Source organism: Muscardinus avellanarius (genome assembly GCF_963383645.1).
Source record: "Muscardinus avellanarius genome assembly, chromosome: 2".
Taxonomy (NCBI): domain Eukaryota; kingdom Metazoa; phylum Chordata; class Mammalia; order Rodentia; family Gliridae; genus Muscardinus; species Muscardinus avellanarius.
The window spans coordinates 86124093-86140702 of NC_137787.1; the positions used below are offsets into that span (position 1 = coordinate 86124093).

Below are 16610 nucleotides of genomic sequence, written 5' to 3' on the forward strand. Positions count from 1 at the left end.
AAGTGTTTCAGCCAGGCGTGGAGGTACACGCTTGTAATCCCCGCACTTGGGAGACAGAGACAGGAGGATCGCGCAGGTTTGAAGCCAGCCGCGCTGGCTTAAGAGACCCTGTTTCCAAATAAAAATATAAAAATAGGTCTGGGAGTGTAGCCAGGAGGTAGAAGGGCTTCCAGGAACCCCAGTACCACCAAAAAAAAAAAAGTGTTTCAAAATTTAATAAGAAGAACCAGTATAAAAACTTCTAAGGCCCCAATTTGGTTTCAACCATCACAGAGGAAAGTCACCAAGCTTGTAAGCAGATGTCTATGGTCCTGCTAGGAAGTCCCAGTGGTCCTGGTTGTCCCTTCAGCTTCCGACTCTTATTCAACTCCTCAGTGACTCAGCCTTTAACTAGTCACAGCATCCAGGTGCTGGGTAAATCCTTGAAATGTATCAGATTTTAAAACTGGCAAAAACACCCAACTCCTGGCAAGCTGCGTAGCACAGAAAGACTGGGAAATGCATGTGCAAACACATCCTGGAGTTCAAAACTGGCGAAGCACGTTTGCTTCATGTGATTTAAAAGACAATGTTAGCCTTTCTTCTAAAGGTAGTAGCTTTATGATCATCTCTTTGGTTTAAACACAGGATCTCAAATTTGAGCCTATATTAGAACCCCGGAGGAGTGTTTGTTAAAACTCTCATTGAGGAGCCTCACCCCAAAACCTGATTCCCTGGACCTGGGATAGAGTCTCAAAATGTGTGTACTTAAATAAATTCCCAGGTGACACTGATACTGCTGACCAGAGGACCACACGCTGAAAACCACTGGCCTGAAAGTAGGTCATTCTAGAAAGTCTGATGCGATGAGTCAGGGAAATCTGATGTAGCCAGAGCCTCCTATGGCCATGGCCTCCACCTCCTCCCTGGGACTGTCTTCTCTTTGTCCTAAGCTCTGGCCTCGTGCTCTCATCAAGCTGTCGCCTCTGCAGCGGCCTCACTCTGCCTGGTCCAGGTGCATTTTGTTGACTGTGGTCATTGTCTACCTGCCCGACCTACCTGACTGCTGTCATTAAAGCCTAGAAATCCCCCCATTATTCTCTGCCTTCTTCCTTTATTTGCATTTCCAAGATTCTAATGTCACTAGAACCATGCTGTCAGCCCCTGCTCTGTACCTTAGCCGGATGCTCTGCACTGCCCAGAGCCCTGCTCCCTCAGCCCTCGCCAATGCCCTCTGCAGCTGCTCCAGCTCTCTCCTTGGGCTCCTCATCCTCCTTGGACTCCTCATCTCCCTTCCTCCTTCTCCACCAAGGACTGCGCCTCCACCATCACCGAGGATTCAAGCCATGAAATTCACTCCTTTCCACTGTCATACAGTTCTTTGCAAATACTTCCAGCTTTACCTCTTCCTCTTCTCCTCTTCTTCTTACCAAGCCTAGCATATCCATCCAAGTTATTAATTCTTTCTCCTGCCTCAGCCTTCCAAGTACTGGAACTATAGGCATGAGCCACCACACCAGGCTCAGGCTATCGATTTTGTTCCTCACAGACCTGGTTTTATCGATTGCTTCTTTTTACGATATTTGATGTCTTTGTTTTTGCTCCTTCGCACAGATATACACACATGCACACACACTCAGATGTGCCCACATGTACACACATCTCACACACCTCCCCTTAATACATTCTTCCAATCCTGCCACACCTTTCTTTGCTATGGTCCACTGCTCTTTGTCCATCCTTTTACACATCTTGAATGAGTAGCCCTCTGGCTGTCATTACCTCCTATCCCTCCCTTAAGTGTGTGCAAGCTGTCCTGGGGAGTCACTAGTCTCCCCAAGACCAGAGCGCAGCACAATGACCAAAATAACTCAGATGAAAATTGCCCACAGGTCTGGATCCCAAACTATCTCAAGCTCTTGCCAGCAGTATAGTCTGGGGCAGGTCATTCACCATCTGAGCCTCTCTATCTCTGCAGGACTGGAATACCAAGTGCCCATTACATGGGAAAGTAAAGAGGAGAGAAAGGAACTGAGACCTAGTCCCTGGAGGCCTTGTCATGTACAAACGGGAAGATCTCGCCATCCGTGGGGCCCTGCTGTCTAATGACAAGGCCTCTCTGCCCTTTTCTGCGCCAAGCGCAGTGGCTTCCATGCAGCGGGCCCAGGGTGGGGGCAGATAGATGTTCATCTGAAGTGAAGGGCAGAGAAAGCATTATGACTTTCACAAAGAAGGAAAAGTCAGATGGGAAAATGTTCCCAAGTCACTTCTGCCTCCAGCACATTCTTTTAATAACACTCTCTGTCATGAAGTAATTAATTTTTAAGTATAACCAGCCCTGATTTGAGCAAGTGATCTTTTCACTGAAATCTTTCTGGCCATCTTTTATGTTCATCTTAGACACATTCAGATAAAACAGAACTCACTTTTTTCACTCGGGTGGTCAGATCCTGGACAAAGAGTTTGCGGAGGTTATGGAGTGTCTGTAGCTCTCTAGACTAAAAGAGAAGATTTTTTTAAATGCCATTTTAATGAGAGAATACATTGAATTTATGAAACGTTTGCACCACATCAAACTTCTCCAACTTTTTGTTTGTTTATTGCCATCCTGGGGATTGAACCCAGGGCCTGAACATGCTGGACAAGCACTCCACCACTGAGCTCCAGCCCAGCCTCTAACTGTGTTTCAAGCCCACCGCTGAGGCAGTGGGCACAAGTGGTGGCTCTCAAGGGCGCCTCGAGGTGTAGAGGCTGGGGCTCAGACTGTGAACAAAAACATAGCCGCTCCTTTGGGACCATTTTTTTTAATCAATCACAAAAACTAAAAAGTTTTCTCACAAGAATTCTAGTAGGCTATATTGCATTAAAATAGACTCCTGAGCCAGGCACGGTGGTGCACTCTACTCTTGTAATCCCAGTACTTCAGAGGCTGACACAGGAGGATCAGGTTTGTGGACAGCCTCAGCTACTTAGTGAGGCACTCTAACCCTGTGAGACCCTGTTTCAAAATAAAAATACAGCCGGGAGTGGTGGTGCACGCTTGTAATCCCCGCACTTGGGAGGCAGACAGGAGGATCGCGCAGGTTCGAAGCCAGCCAAGCGGCTGGCTTAGGAGACCCTGTTTCCAAATAAAAATGTAAAAATAGGTCTGGGAGTGTAGCCCGGAGGTAGAAGGGCTTCCAGGAACCCCAGTACCACCAAAAAAAAAAAAAAAAAAAAAAAAAGAAAGAAAGAAAGAAAGAAATAAAAATACAAACTATGGCTGGGAGTGTAGCTTGAAGGTAGAATGCCCCTGGGTTCCATCACCAGTACTGCAAAAAAAGAAAAAAAAGGAAAAGAAAAAATAATAGATTCCTTTTCCCTTTTGTTTTCTTTTTATTTATTAAGTAAACATTACACACAATGCCAACGAGTTTAGAAGTTAGTCACTGCCGGGCGTGGTGGCGCACGCTTGTAATCCCTGCTCTTGGGAGGTGGAGACAGGAGAATCCTGCAGGTTCGAAGCCAGCCACGCTGGCTTAAGAGACCCTGTTTCCAAATTTTAAAAAAAAGTATAAAATAGGTCTGGGAGTGTAGTCTGGAGATAGAAGGGCTTCCAGAAACCCCAGTACCATAGAAAAAAAAAAAAAGAAAAAAAAGAAGTTAGTCACTATTTTTTTTTTCACCTTGACTGGCGGACATGTTCCTGCAGCCCATCTGGCCCAAGTCTACATGTGTGCTCACTTTACATCGCTGCCCTCTCAGATGAGGCCGTTTTTGGACTTTCCACCTTGTGGGACCCTGGGCAGGCTACCTAGACCTTCTGTGCCTCAAATTTCTTAGTTGTAACATAAAGATCAAAATAGTGATTACCTCATCGTTGGTGTCAAGAGATGACTCTTAGAAAACTCTTAGATTCTGGTACACAGTAAATGTTACTAGTATGAATTTATTGGTGCATATAATTTCATAATCTATGAGCCATTTCTTCATTGGTTTTTGTTGTTTCCTTTTATTGGTTTTGTTGTTTCTTTTTATTGTTGGTGTAACTTTCCCTGGAATAAGCCTATACTTTTTTTCATTTTTTATTCTTTTTTTCTTTTTTCTTTTTTGGTACTGGGGAATGAACCCAAGGTTATTCTACTACATCCAGCCCTTTTATTTATTTATTTATTTATTTATTTATTTATTTATTTATTTTGTGTGTGTGTGTGTGTGTGTGTGTGTGTGGTGTGGTACTGGGGATTAAATCGGGGCATTCTACCTCCGAGCTAAACCTCTAGTCCTTTTTTATTTTATTATTTGGAATTATTATTTGGAATAATTCCAAATTTATTATTCCAAACTTATTATTTGGAATTATTTCATTATTTGGAATTATTTACTAAGTTGCTGACAACCTCACTACATTGCTAAGGCTGTCCTCAAACCTGTGATCCTCCTGTCTCGTCCTCTCAAGTACTGGGATTATATAGGCATGAACCACTGCATCTGGCTCATTTAAAAAAAAAAAAAAAAAGAACATTCAGAATTAGATTACAAAGACAATGGTCTGATTCAAATCTGATGGTTTTTGCTAGCAAGATGAGAAGATTAAAATATGTTCCTTGGTTCAAATCTATAAGTATTTACTACATGAGATGTGTTTGTTCATTGCAAAGTATTTTTCTATAAGAGATAAAGACAGAATATTTTAATATAAATGTTTCAATTTGTCTAAATTGACCTACTCTACCTCAAAATGTTACGGACGCAGCTCACAATGCTCACATTAGAAAGAAAGAAACACAAAGCTATAGGAACATGAGGATTTTTGAAATGAGAGTTTTCGGTTAATTTTAGATCATATTACCGGGTCCAATTCTGCATTGAAATAAGAAGCACCTGAAGTCAACAACATCCTCAGACGAGATAAATTACTTTCTGCAGGAAGCCAAATGGGTCTGTTATTATGAATAATGTGCCGCGGTACCTGTCAGGGTTGAGTACCTCGGGGTCAGGTGGGGGGCATGTGTTCACAGCCGCGCATGCGCCGTCCCAGCCTGGCCAGAGTGAGGCCAGGCCCCGGGCCTCGTGCCTGGGACTGCTGGGATCTTATTCCTGATGAACTGTAATCACAGACCATGTGTGTCCAAGAAAAACACCAGCACACAAGAGAAGTGAGAAATGGTGCTCGGTCCAAGGGTCAGGCTTTTTTTTTTCCCTTTCTTTTTTTTCTTGGTGGTACTGGGGTTCCTGGAAACCCTTCTACCTTCGGGCTACACTCCCAGATGCCAATTTTTTTAAATATATATTTTTATTTGGAAACAAGGTCTCTTAAACCAGTGAAGTTGGCTTCGAACCTGCGCCATCCTCCTGTCTCCGCCTCCCAAGATCAGGGATTACAAGTGTGAGCCACCACGCCCGGGTCAGACATTTCTTAGTCCTGAGTTTGGCAACGCCCTAGTTTTGAGGAGGACTCAGCGAAGGCTGCCTGGAAGGGGCAGCCAGCCGGGGACCTTTAAAGGAGACAGTGTACATTGCTGCCCTTTATGCTGAGGCCTCACGTGGCCTCCTCATTCTCGCCGTCATACCCCCCTCCCCCGACTGCTCGTCTTCTCCCACTGGAGGCTGCCGCCCTCTCTGCAGAGGCTCGGAGTGGACAGTGCCGCAGTACACAGTGCGGGTGAGGCTAAGAGGTGGCAGGAGGAGGGCAAGGCCCAGCCCCAGAGCCTCACGTCCTGCTGCAGCAAGGACACCTGGATGGCACTCTGCCTGCACACACCATAGTGCCCGATGAGGTCCCACCAGCTCCAGCCCCAGGCGGCAAGCTCCATCCTGCCCCGCAAGCTGTCAAGGAGACAAGCCGTGCACCAGGAGGGAGGGCAGGGGAGGACAGAGAGCCTATCACTGGAGGTATTTGTGGCTCGGGGGAGGCTAAAGCAGCACAGACTGCAGGAGTCCAATTTGGATCCCAACATGTATATGTGCATGTGCGTGTGTGCATGTGTGTGTGTTTCATGGGTGAGAGCAGAGGGACGCTGAGCCACCGTGGCTGTGGGGCCATCCTTATGGGCAGGATGGGCACGTGTGCAAGGAGGGCGGCCTGTGAGAGCGAGTTCCTGTGGGCAGATCCAGATGAGTGTGCAGTCGTGTGAGAGTGTGTGGGAGAGAGGGAGGGGAGGAGGAGGGAGGACGAGTGGCCATAAGAGGAGGCGAGGCACATTCCACACTCAAACATCAGACGCAGCAAAAGAACTCGTTAAATATCCTGCACACGTCGTGCTCAGGAGTGTGAGTGTGAGCTTGTGCAGATGAGAGTGAGTGTGAATGGGCCTGTGAGTGGGGCATGTGTGTGGACAGAGCCGGGGGGTCCATTGATGGAAGGCATTTGTGCTAGGGCACACAGGTGACTTTGCCAGTGGGTGTGAGTGAAGGTGAGTGAGAATAAACTAGTATAGAGTGACCTGCTTAAGTGAACAACAGTGTGTGTGAGAGAGAGGAAAGGTGGGGCCATTTGTGTGCAAATGTACGTGTATGTACAGCGAGAGCATCAGAAGTCCTCGTGCATGGATGGCAGTGCAGGGCTATGTGTGCCTGAGCACACGTGAAAGTGTGGGCCTGTGGGAACATGTGTGTGCATAAGGGTGTGAGCAAGCTGTGGGTGTGAGGGAGACAGAGAAAGAGGTGAAGAGAGTAAAGGATCACAGGGCACAGGAAGAAAACACTTTGAAAGAGCTTTCATCTCTGGCTAGTGGGAATATAGTAAAACCCTAACATCCAATATTTTCCTGAATTTCCGCGGCGAGGGTGGCTGTAGGGGAGCCTGAATGGAAGCCACCGAGTGCTTCATCTACATCTCTTTTACCAGAGAAGTGATACCCATAACTACAGCCAGGACCTGCGGTGGATGCCTAAAACCACAGGTAATACTAAGCATATAAAGCTCACTATGTTTTTTCCTATGCATACATACCTACAGTAAAGTTTAATTTATAAATTAGGCACAATGAGAAACTAGCAACAACTAATGACAAAAGAGAATAATTATAACAATACACTGTAATTTTTTCAAGCCCCAGTGAATGCAGGAAACTGAAACTGTGGATAGAGAAATCACAGATGAGCAAATCACTGCCCACGATTCTCTGCCTCATTGCTACTGTGCCTCTCCCAGCTGAAGGCAAGCTTCCTAAGGCAAGAAACTTACCTACATTGTTTATTGACATATGCCAGCACCTAGAATAATGCCAGCTCTTGGTAGATGCTCAATAAACACCTTTGGAAAGTTGAGCAGGAGCCAGTCACCAAGGGCAGTGACTGCAGAATTACCGCCACTGACTTGCAACTCAGTTTAATTCTCACATGGGGCTTCAGGGTTTCAGCTCTAAGGATTTATTGATTGACTGACTGATTGATTCTGTCAAGAGCTGAGGAATGAATTCTGCAAATTCCACTTTCCCACAGGATGTTTTATGTCTAAAATGATACCCAAGGGAGGTGCATGCTGATAAGATTTGAGAACAAACAATTCAACAAATCATAAACTAATCAGGTCTTAGAGGCTGAAACAAGCCGGGAAACATCCTGACTCACCACCGTCTCCTCCAGCCCCTTCAGGTCCTCTCTGGCTTGCTCCCTCTTGTCATTGAGTAACCTGCAAAGCAAAAGGCTATCATAAGTTGCCAAAGAATTAGGTAGATCCCGTCTGCATCTATGGCAAATCAACAAAACAACCCAACAAGCACACCAGGTCCCGTGGCCTGTTTTTAAATTAGCCCCGTCGAACCATAATATTTGGGTGTCTGAATCACAAAAGCAGAGTTTTTAAGACCTCCCAGGGATGAGAGAAAATAGGAAATATTTAAAGGGTACTCACAGGAGCTTTTCTAGTTTCATCTCCCTCTCTTGGTCCTCTATTTTCAGCTTGTTATAATCAGAACTGAGCTTCTCCTGTTCCAGTTGCAGTTTCTGATTCAAACTGAAATTGAGAGGAAAAAGCAATATATTCCAAATCAGTCTGAAATTCTGAGTCAGCCGGCTAAAACTGTGGTTCTGTTCCAACCCCATTAGTTCAGTGCAATAAAGGCAGCAATTGGAGAGGATTTTGAAGGATCAGAGAACAACCTCACAGCTTCCTCCCTGCCCAAGTGAAAACTAATTTCTGGGGAGCATCTAGGAGGCCTGAAACAAAGGCTTTGAGGGTGTATTTATAGTTTTGCTTGTGTGCAAGAGCTTTAGGGGGGAAATAATGACATTGGAAAAGGGCCGATATTCTAAAATGGAGAAAGAGAGCTGCTTCGGAGGAACCCTGATGCCAGGCACTGGCTCCCGGAGCCTCCTGTGGCCATTTCAACCTTCCGTCCTCTGGTTGGATGTTCGGAAGACGCCCCAGGCCCAAATCCCTGGCGGATCCAGGGACAGTCCCTGCTTGGTGCCACCCTCCAGGAGAGGTTCCGAGAGGAGCCGAAGAGTGGAGGGCTCACTGCATACAGAAACTCGCCATCTGCTTAGTGGCATTTGGCCGGCATTTACACCAGCCCAGTACTCATAAACCTTTTGTACAGCCATTCCCAAGCTGCAATAAGGAAAAGGATTCTACACCACATAATGGGAAGGCCAGGCCCACGTGAAGGCTTCCCCACCTCCTAGCTCGCTCACCCGCCCTCCCTCTTTCTTGCCTCCTTCCTCCTCCTTCCCCCTTTCTTCCAGCTGAATATTTTGAGGGTGATTAATCAGCACGATAAGCATGGACCTGCACAAGTAGCCTGGAGGGTGGCCCTGAAGGAGAAGGGGAGAGGATGCCAAGCGCCTTCCTGGGTGGACAGTGTGCACAGAGCTGGTCACATCATCCGTCTCTGGCCACTTACCACTCTCCTCTCCCAACATCCAAATGCACCATGCAGGCGGCTCCCAGGCATGGAAAAGAGATCTGGATCAACGGTCTGGGGAATGAGACTCCTAACTCCAGAGTGATTTAACAATGTGATTTTTTAAAGTAAATAATTTAACCTTGCTTTCTATATAGAACTCTATTTCTTCATCTATGCAAAGTGGGAAGGGAGGGAACCTTGGTCTGGCACAGGTGGGGATCAGGAGCAGGAAATCGATGGAACCAAGGTATTCCAGTATAATCACTTTCTTTGTAATCCTATGGCTTTTATTTGGAGCTTTTAAAAACATTATTCTGCAGAGTTCAGAGATTGCCGGGAGGGCCCACTGTGCAAAAAAGTAAGACCCCTCCAGGAGGGGACCCCAAAGATGCTGTGGGTGAGGGAGAAGGGAAGGGTGGAAACCAGAGGGTGCTGTGGGGCAGGAGGCTCCCCAGGGGCTCTGACAAAACAAGAGTTTGGACACTCATGAGGATGGTGTCCCCAGAGTTAAACTGCAGTGATGCCACCCTGGCTGTGAAACCACAGGTCCCCAGGTCCCCGGGACCTTGGTAAGTGCAGATGCGATGGTGGAGGTCCCTATAATGTGTCCACATCACCAAGTGACTAGCTGCACAGTGACAGGTATGTATAGGCTAAACCCTGGGTCAGGACGTGTGTGTGTGTGTGTGTGTGTGCGCGCGCGTGTGTGTACTTTCATACAGTCTCCCCATCTCTTGGACCATGCATCTGCCCAGCTGAGTTGCCAACAGCATGATTCTACCCCTGGGGTGTGGGGGAGCAGGAGAGCAGCTGGGCCTGCCTACCACCTGCCCGGCCTGAGCCCCAGGAAGCTGGGCTCCAGATGGGAGAACAGACCTAGGAAGCAGCGTGGCCAGGTCACAGCATCACCAGGGTGGAGCGCAGAGCCACGGGGCAAGGAGAGCCAGCCCTTGGCTGAAGGCCATGTTCTTCCGCATGGGCCCAGGAAGACTGAGCCATGCCCATCCCCACAGCCACAAGCCCTTGGCCCACTCACTCCCGGATCTCATCAATGATTTTCTGCTTCTCCTCAATTTCGTCTCGAAGTCTGGACAGCTGCTTCTGGTGCGCTTCCCGGTGGCTCTCCATCTGCTGTTCCAGCGCCTTCTGCAAGCCAGGCCAGGAGACATGTGTCACCGTTCGTTGGCCCTCAGCCCACTCTGTGATGAGCCCTGGATCTCTATCTACCATCCCTAGCTGTCACATCCCCAAACTAAGGGCACTCATGCTCCCAGCACCCGACCTTGCTTTACTGGGACAACAAAGCCTAGGGACTGTAATAAAACCAAGTGGAAAAATGTATCCAGTGGCTAAAGAGAATGTTCTCCCCTGACCTACCGCCCACCCGCGCGGCACAGCCTCTCTGGCCAGGTCACTCAGAAGGCATGGAACTCTGGCTGCCCGAGTGGACTCAGACAAGCATGTAACCCCTGTGAGCCGCACTTGCTTCATCTGTCAGGTGCAGGTAACAGCCCCTTCTGCCCACTGCACTCTGGGAACAGGGCAGGGACCCACTGAGGCCAGGCGTGACTTTATTCTGGGTCAGGAGTCTGGAGCAGGGTCATGCTATGGCCGTGGCTCTATCTGTGAGCTTTTGTTCAGTGAGGCTCAGAGTCTGCCTCAAGTAGATCTAAATTCTACATTTCACATCTTATTCATCTAAGACTCCTATTTCCCAGTCATTTTTCCTACATTTTCCTCTTCTGATTAAAACATGGCCAGTAAAGATCTATATGCTTAAGATGGAAGCTCAGATTTGGAGCATGTCTTTGCAAAGGCTAAAGGGAGAAGTCTGCTTCTACTTAAAAGAAGAACGGACATTTCTTTACAGATGAACTCTGACAATGTGGCCCACACAGTGGTCTCCCTCTTCATCAGGATAGAGAAAATAAAGGTATTTATGCAACATAACCATCATCTGCAGACACCATGGCTATCTCCTGTCTGCACCAGGCCACACTGAGAACGATGATGAATGCCCAGCACAGGTCCCTCCCCTTTCACTCCTACAAGCCAGGCACAGGTCTGAGGACAACAGACTTTCCCGAACTAGAGAGTGCAGTCCAAACGCACCGTATGCACGCCTGGCTTGGTGGGAGGGAGCTGTACACACCTTCATTTCCTCAGCATCCTGCAGCCGCGTCAGGTGTTCCTTTTCCTTATCCTGGAAACTGACTTCATGCATTTTTTCTGTTTTGAATTTCAAATGATGAGTTAAGACTTAACGGACAGGACTCACCCCCAAGAGCAAACATTAATAAAAACAAAAGACAATAAAGCTGGAAACAGAGGGAAATATCAGCCTCCCAACATTAGAGTGAAACATCAATAGAGTTAAAGAAGTGCTTCCCAAAAGGGATTTATGCTAGAGACGGTGCTGTCCGACCTCTCCTGGAGCATTCCTTCAGGGTCTGGATCAGAGCTCTGGGGGACAGCAGTGACTGTCAGGGTAAAGGGGGGTACTGATTGCAAGCAAGCTGCCCCACCACTACAGCCTGGTCTCATCACCTCACACTTGGTGAGACTGGATTCCGCTCTGGCCTCGGGGGAGCAGCCCCCAAGGCCATGGACATAGAGGTGCTTTGCAGATTAGACAGCACCTCTTGAAGGTTAGGTGGCATTGGATTCCTGCCACTGCTAGAATTTCAAAAGAGCTAATTTACCTCCCATGGGGCAGCTGTTTATTTTCTGAGAATCTGGAGCAGGGAAACAATCTGAGGATGAGAACAAGGAAAATAGGAACATAACATAACACTTCCAGGATTAGACAGGAGGCCCCGCGTGGGGCCGAGTCTTTGCATGGCCCTCAGTGCCAGCACCTGGTGGGATGGGGAGCTGGGAGCAGGAAGCAAAAGGACTTAAGACAGTGACATTTAACTCATTATCTCTCTGTAGCCTGCTTCATTTTCTCTCAGCTCTTCTCCCCTCTGTTTTATTTCTATTCAGTGCTATCACTGCAGAAACCATGCACAAGAGAGAAAACTGCTTTTCTAAGTCTGGTCTCTTCTGGCCACCTCTGCTTCTAGCATTCACTCATTACCACATGAAGAAAACATTCCAAGGTCATAGCAGGATGGGGGATGTTCTCTTCCTTTCTTAATTTGCCTTTGCATTTAAAACAAGATCTATTTAGTAAGCAAGTGATTATATAACAACTACAAAAGAAATGAAAAAAGAATAACATGATCACCAATCCTACAACTCCTATGGAAATCAATTTTATTTTGAATATTAATTTTTAAGAACCCAAAGATCCTTTTTATTTTGGGGGGGTACTTGGGCTCCTGGAAGCCTTTCTACCTCTGGGCTACACTCCCAGACCTACTTTTTTAAGAATATCTTTATTTGGAAACAGGGTCTCTTAAGCCAGCGCGACTGGCTTCGAACCTGTGTGATCCTCCTGTCTCCGCCTCCCAAGCGCAGGGCTTACAAGCATGCGCCACCATTCCTGGCACATCCGTTTGTTTTTAATAATTACATCCACAATAAAGGTTAAATTTTATATTATGGTTTTTAACCTAAATTTACAGCACACCTTTATGCCTTTCATTTCCAAAGTAGAAAATCGTTCTATTAAAGTTTATTTAACTGTTAAATATTTAGGGTCTTTTCTTTCTTTTCTATTTTCATACTTCTGATCTAAAAATCTGCAATAAATATTTGGGATTTGAGGGTCCAAAGGTATGAAGATATGTTACAATTATTCAAATGGCTTTTTGAAGAGACTAATAATTTTCATTTCAAATTGCAATATGCATGTTTGGTCTCTCTTGTTGAATGCATATGTTCTTAATCCTGTACTTTTCTACATTTCAAGTGACTGTTCCCGCATCTCTGCTTCCATTTTTTCATATTTGTTAAGGACCTCTTATGTACTGGGTACCACCTGTCAAAGAAAAGCACTTATTCAAGGGTAAGGGTACCAGGTTAGCCATGGCAGAAGTCCAGACTTTATAGTAAGAGCAACAAAATGCCATGAAAGGGCAGGATGCACAGGCTTGGGCACAAGATAGAATCTGAATTTTAAAATCATCCCTCGGGATGCAACACAGTGGCTGGCTCAGAGGCAACGGGGATGGAGCCCCTTGGTCCATGCATGGAGCCACACTCCTCAGTTAGCCTGGACAGAGGCAACGGACACAAATGAGTAGAAGCAGAGGGGCTGTGGCAGGTGAGGGCCAGGCCGTGGTGACTGACTGGAAGCCAGGCTGGGGCGAGGAAGATGTCCTGACTTAGGTGGCTGAGTGGACTCAGAGAAAATGGAGAGACAAGCAAGTTAGGGTGGGAATAGTCTTCTACAGGGTTTTTCATTTCTTCCTTTTGTCTCTCAGCGATGCTCTTTTCTTTAGTAGAACTAGAAATGCTTTAATTGAGCAAAACTAATCACTGTGACTCCAGCCACTGATTTAGGCCATGTATCTGACATCTGCAAAGTAGTCAAATATTTACCTTGGGCTCGGAGCTTGGCCAGCTCTTCGCTGAGCGAGTCCTGGGACTCTTCCAGCTGCCTCCTCTTGTGTTCCATGTTCTGCATGTAGTCTGTCAAAGATTTGATCTTGGCTTCGTGCTTTAAACAAGAAAACAGAGCAAAAGGAAGAGTGAATGACTAGCAAGTACTCATCCAGGCTTGCCTGGGTCTGTCTGATGGGAGACTACAACGGAGGGGTTGTTCTGGTGTCCCTCTTCTGAGTCCCAACACCAAATGGCAAATATTTACAGAACAGTTATTTTAAAAGAATATTTGTTGGTGAAGAGGATGTGTGTAGATAAAGAAGGAACATTTCAGCTAGAAATATTCTGCCAGATTCCTTAGATCGTGATGTCAGAAAATTTAGAGCCAAGGTTTCAATTACTTTTGAACTCCAGGAAATAATGACTGAGTCTTTGTCTCTGTGTAAATTGTAGCAGAGTATAAAATCACACCCAGAGTATAAAATCAACTGCTCGTTGCTAATGCAGAGCGAGCTCTCTAAACCCCCACACATCCCCATCTTCTTACCTCTGATCTCACATCCCAAAGTTGCAAAGCACAGCATAGTCATAACTCAGGATTCTCATTTTCACTTAACTTTATGTAATTATACTTTCCAAATGGCTAGGTTTATAGATTTTTAAAATAGGAGCTGCATAATATTCTTCCATATAACATTGTTATTAGTCTATCGGTAGATAGTTGGGTAATTTATTTTGTTATAATGTAAAATAATCCTGTATTCAACAGTTTTTGCATATGCTTTTAATATTTTAAATCAGGAAATGTTAGTATCATATGAAAATTTTTCATTTTCATTACCTATGAAAAAGAGTGTAAGTAAAATTACTGGGCCAATACATAGTTTTTATGGTTTTGTATTTCTAAGGTGCCTTCCAAAAGGACTGACCAAACTGTACTTTGATCAACAATGTATGGGCTTATCGACTTCACTGTCAAATAATGGCACTGACTAATCTTTTCAATACATTTTGGCTTATTATGTTAGTTATAGAATAGAACCTGGTGGATCCATTTTAGACAAGGAGATTGGAGATGCTTCTATGATTAGATATTATTCTGCTTAAAAGCATATCAGAATGAAGTGGGTTTTTGTCTGCCTCTCAGTATTATTTGATGCACCAGCCCATGCTGGTATCCATTTCTCCCAAGCGACTGGCTATTTTCATGCCTGGCATGAGGCAAAGAATGGCACACGCCCGTAACACTCAACAGAAACCTTGAACCCAAACAGCAAGCTGAGGCATGAGGGGCAGCCCAAGGTACTGCTGTTTTCAGAAACTGCCTTACTAAAAAGAAAATGGCATGGCTATAGGAAGAAGAGCAGCCTTGCCCACTGAGCTATTGAAACGTGCCCTTGAGCTTGGAAACCCTCCAACCTTCTGGTTCTCACATACTTTGGTTTGAGTCCCAGCTCTCCCATCATTCACTGGCTGTGATGTATTTGGATAATATATTTCATCTCAATCTTAGTTTTCTTATCTGAAGAACAATACTAAAACCTTCCTAGCATATTTTTAAAATCCAGTGAGAAAATGCACATAAAGTGCATAACACAGTGTACAGCACAAGTAAATACTCAGTAAAATGTTTCAGCTGAGCATGGTGGTGCATGCCTGCAATTCCAGTACTTGGGAGGCTGAGACGTCTCAAGGAAGATCACAGGTTAGAGGACAGCCTCAACAATTTAGTGAGACTCTCAGTAATCTAGTGAGGCTCTCTTTCAAAGCAAAACAAAACAAAAATTTAAAAAGGGTTTGAAGATGTAGCTCAGAGGTAAATGCACCTGGGTTCAATCCCCAGTACCACACACACACACACACACACACACACACACACACACACACACGAAGTTTTTTGATACTATTACTAATAGTAGCAGCAGTAGTTTCTGTTTTACCATCTTAAATTGTATCTGAGGTGAAAATTAGAAGATATAGGAATGTTAGCTTAGCTGATAGTTTTAGAGATACTGCCCAATCTCATCTATAAATTACATATCCTATTTATCTCTCCATCTATGAGTAGGTAGAGATATGTAGATGATATATTCTTTAAAAGGAGAAGGGTCTCAGGGAATTCATGTACTTTATATCACAACATCTATTCTTAAGAATTAATGTAATGGCCTGGGGAGGCCATGCTTATGTAAAGCAAACAGCACCCTCTGTCCCTGTTCTACCGACTGTGCCTACTCCACAGCATCAGTGCCCGAGAGGCCACAACGGGAGCAGAACTCGAGAGGGCCAGGTGTGAACGGAGGAGGAAAGGGTGGCCCACCTGGGAGATGAGCAGCTGGCAGGCTGCCAGCTCGCGCTCGCTGGCATTCATTTTCCTGTTGGAATCCATCTGGGCGCTCTCGAGCTGTTTGCTGCGGTTCACCAGGGACTTGACCTCCGACTTCATCTTGCTGATGTACAGGCGCGCCATGGTGAACTCCTCCTCGATGACTCCATTCACATCTGCCAGCTGAGCACAGAAGGGGCACACTCGAATAGCACCTTCAGTTTCCTGGATCCCCTGATGCCTGACCACGGGTGCTCAAGATGTCGGCAGATTTCTGGCTAGGAATCTCTCATGGCAAAGCTAGCTGAAAATGATCTCTGAAAAGGACTATAGACAGATCCAATCCCAAGTTTTCTGAAACCTCGGGTGAAACTTCCAGTTGAGAACCTCTGCCAAATACAATCCTCAGTTAACCAAGTCTTTCATTACAATTGATTTTTTAAGATAAAAGAGACGGCATTAGAAGAAACAACACTGAAGAATTTTTAAAGGAGGTAACTTTGAATAGGTATTCCATTCAGTGCCTTACGCCTTTTATCTCCATAAAGGCAGTGCAGACTGATGTTCCTAAAGATCCTAAAGGCGCACCTTAATTGCTATAAAGATACAAATCAAAATTTTGATTTTGTTCTCCATAGTCTGCTAACTCAGGTACAGGTAGTCTAATCCCTTGAATGTTTCTACAAGCAACACCTAGATAGTCCTCAAATGGAAATTTTAATGAATAGAAACATACCATGACTTTCATTGCTACTAATCTACCTTCCGTGCCCTTTGATGCCTGCCCCTTCCAAGTAGACAGTAATCGTACTCATTATTTAAGACAATCTGAGAACAACACTCTAAATTGTCTAATCCCTTTAGAAGATAAGATGCTGACGGCATTCCCACATGATCTATATTTTTTTCTAAGTTGCAGCGCTCCACTGGAAACAGAAATTGAAACAAGATATTTGGGGACAGAAACCCATCTGCTGAGATGC

At 45.6% G+C, this 16610-nt stretch overlaps 1 protein-coding gene across 1 annotated transcript in view; it reads right to left on the reverse strand.

The window, feature by feature from the left end:
* The window catches only part of KIF5C (kinesin family member 5C), a gene marked incomplete at both ends in the record, with an annotated part of 159362 nt that overhangs the window by 3749 nt on the left and 139003 nt on the right, over positions 1-16610 (reverse strand). The window contains 7 exons of the mRNA XM_080689585.1: positions 2406-2477; positions 7534-7594; positions 7817-7918; positions 9847-9956; positions 10963-11039; positions 13299-13416; positions 15622-15810. Coding sequence (XP_080545711.1) covers positions 2406-2477; positions 7534-7594; positions 7817-7918; positions 9847-9956; positions 10963-11039; positions 13299-13416; positions 15622-15810 — 729 coding nt within the window. The remainder of the gene's footprint in view (positions 1-2405; positions 2478-7533; positions 7595-7816; positions 7919-9846; positions 9957-10962; positions 11040-13298; positions 13417-15621; positions 15811-16610) is intronic.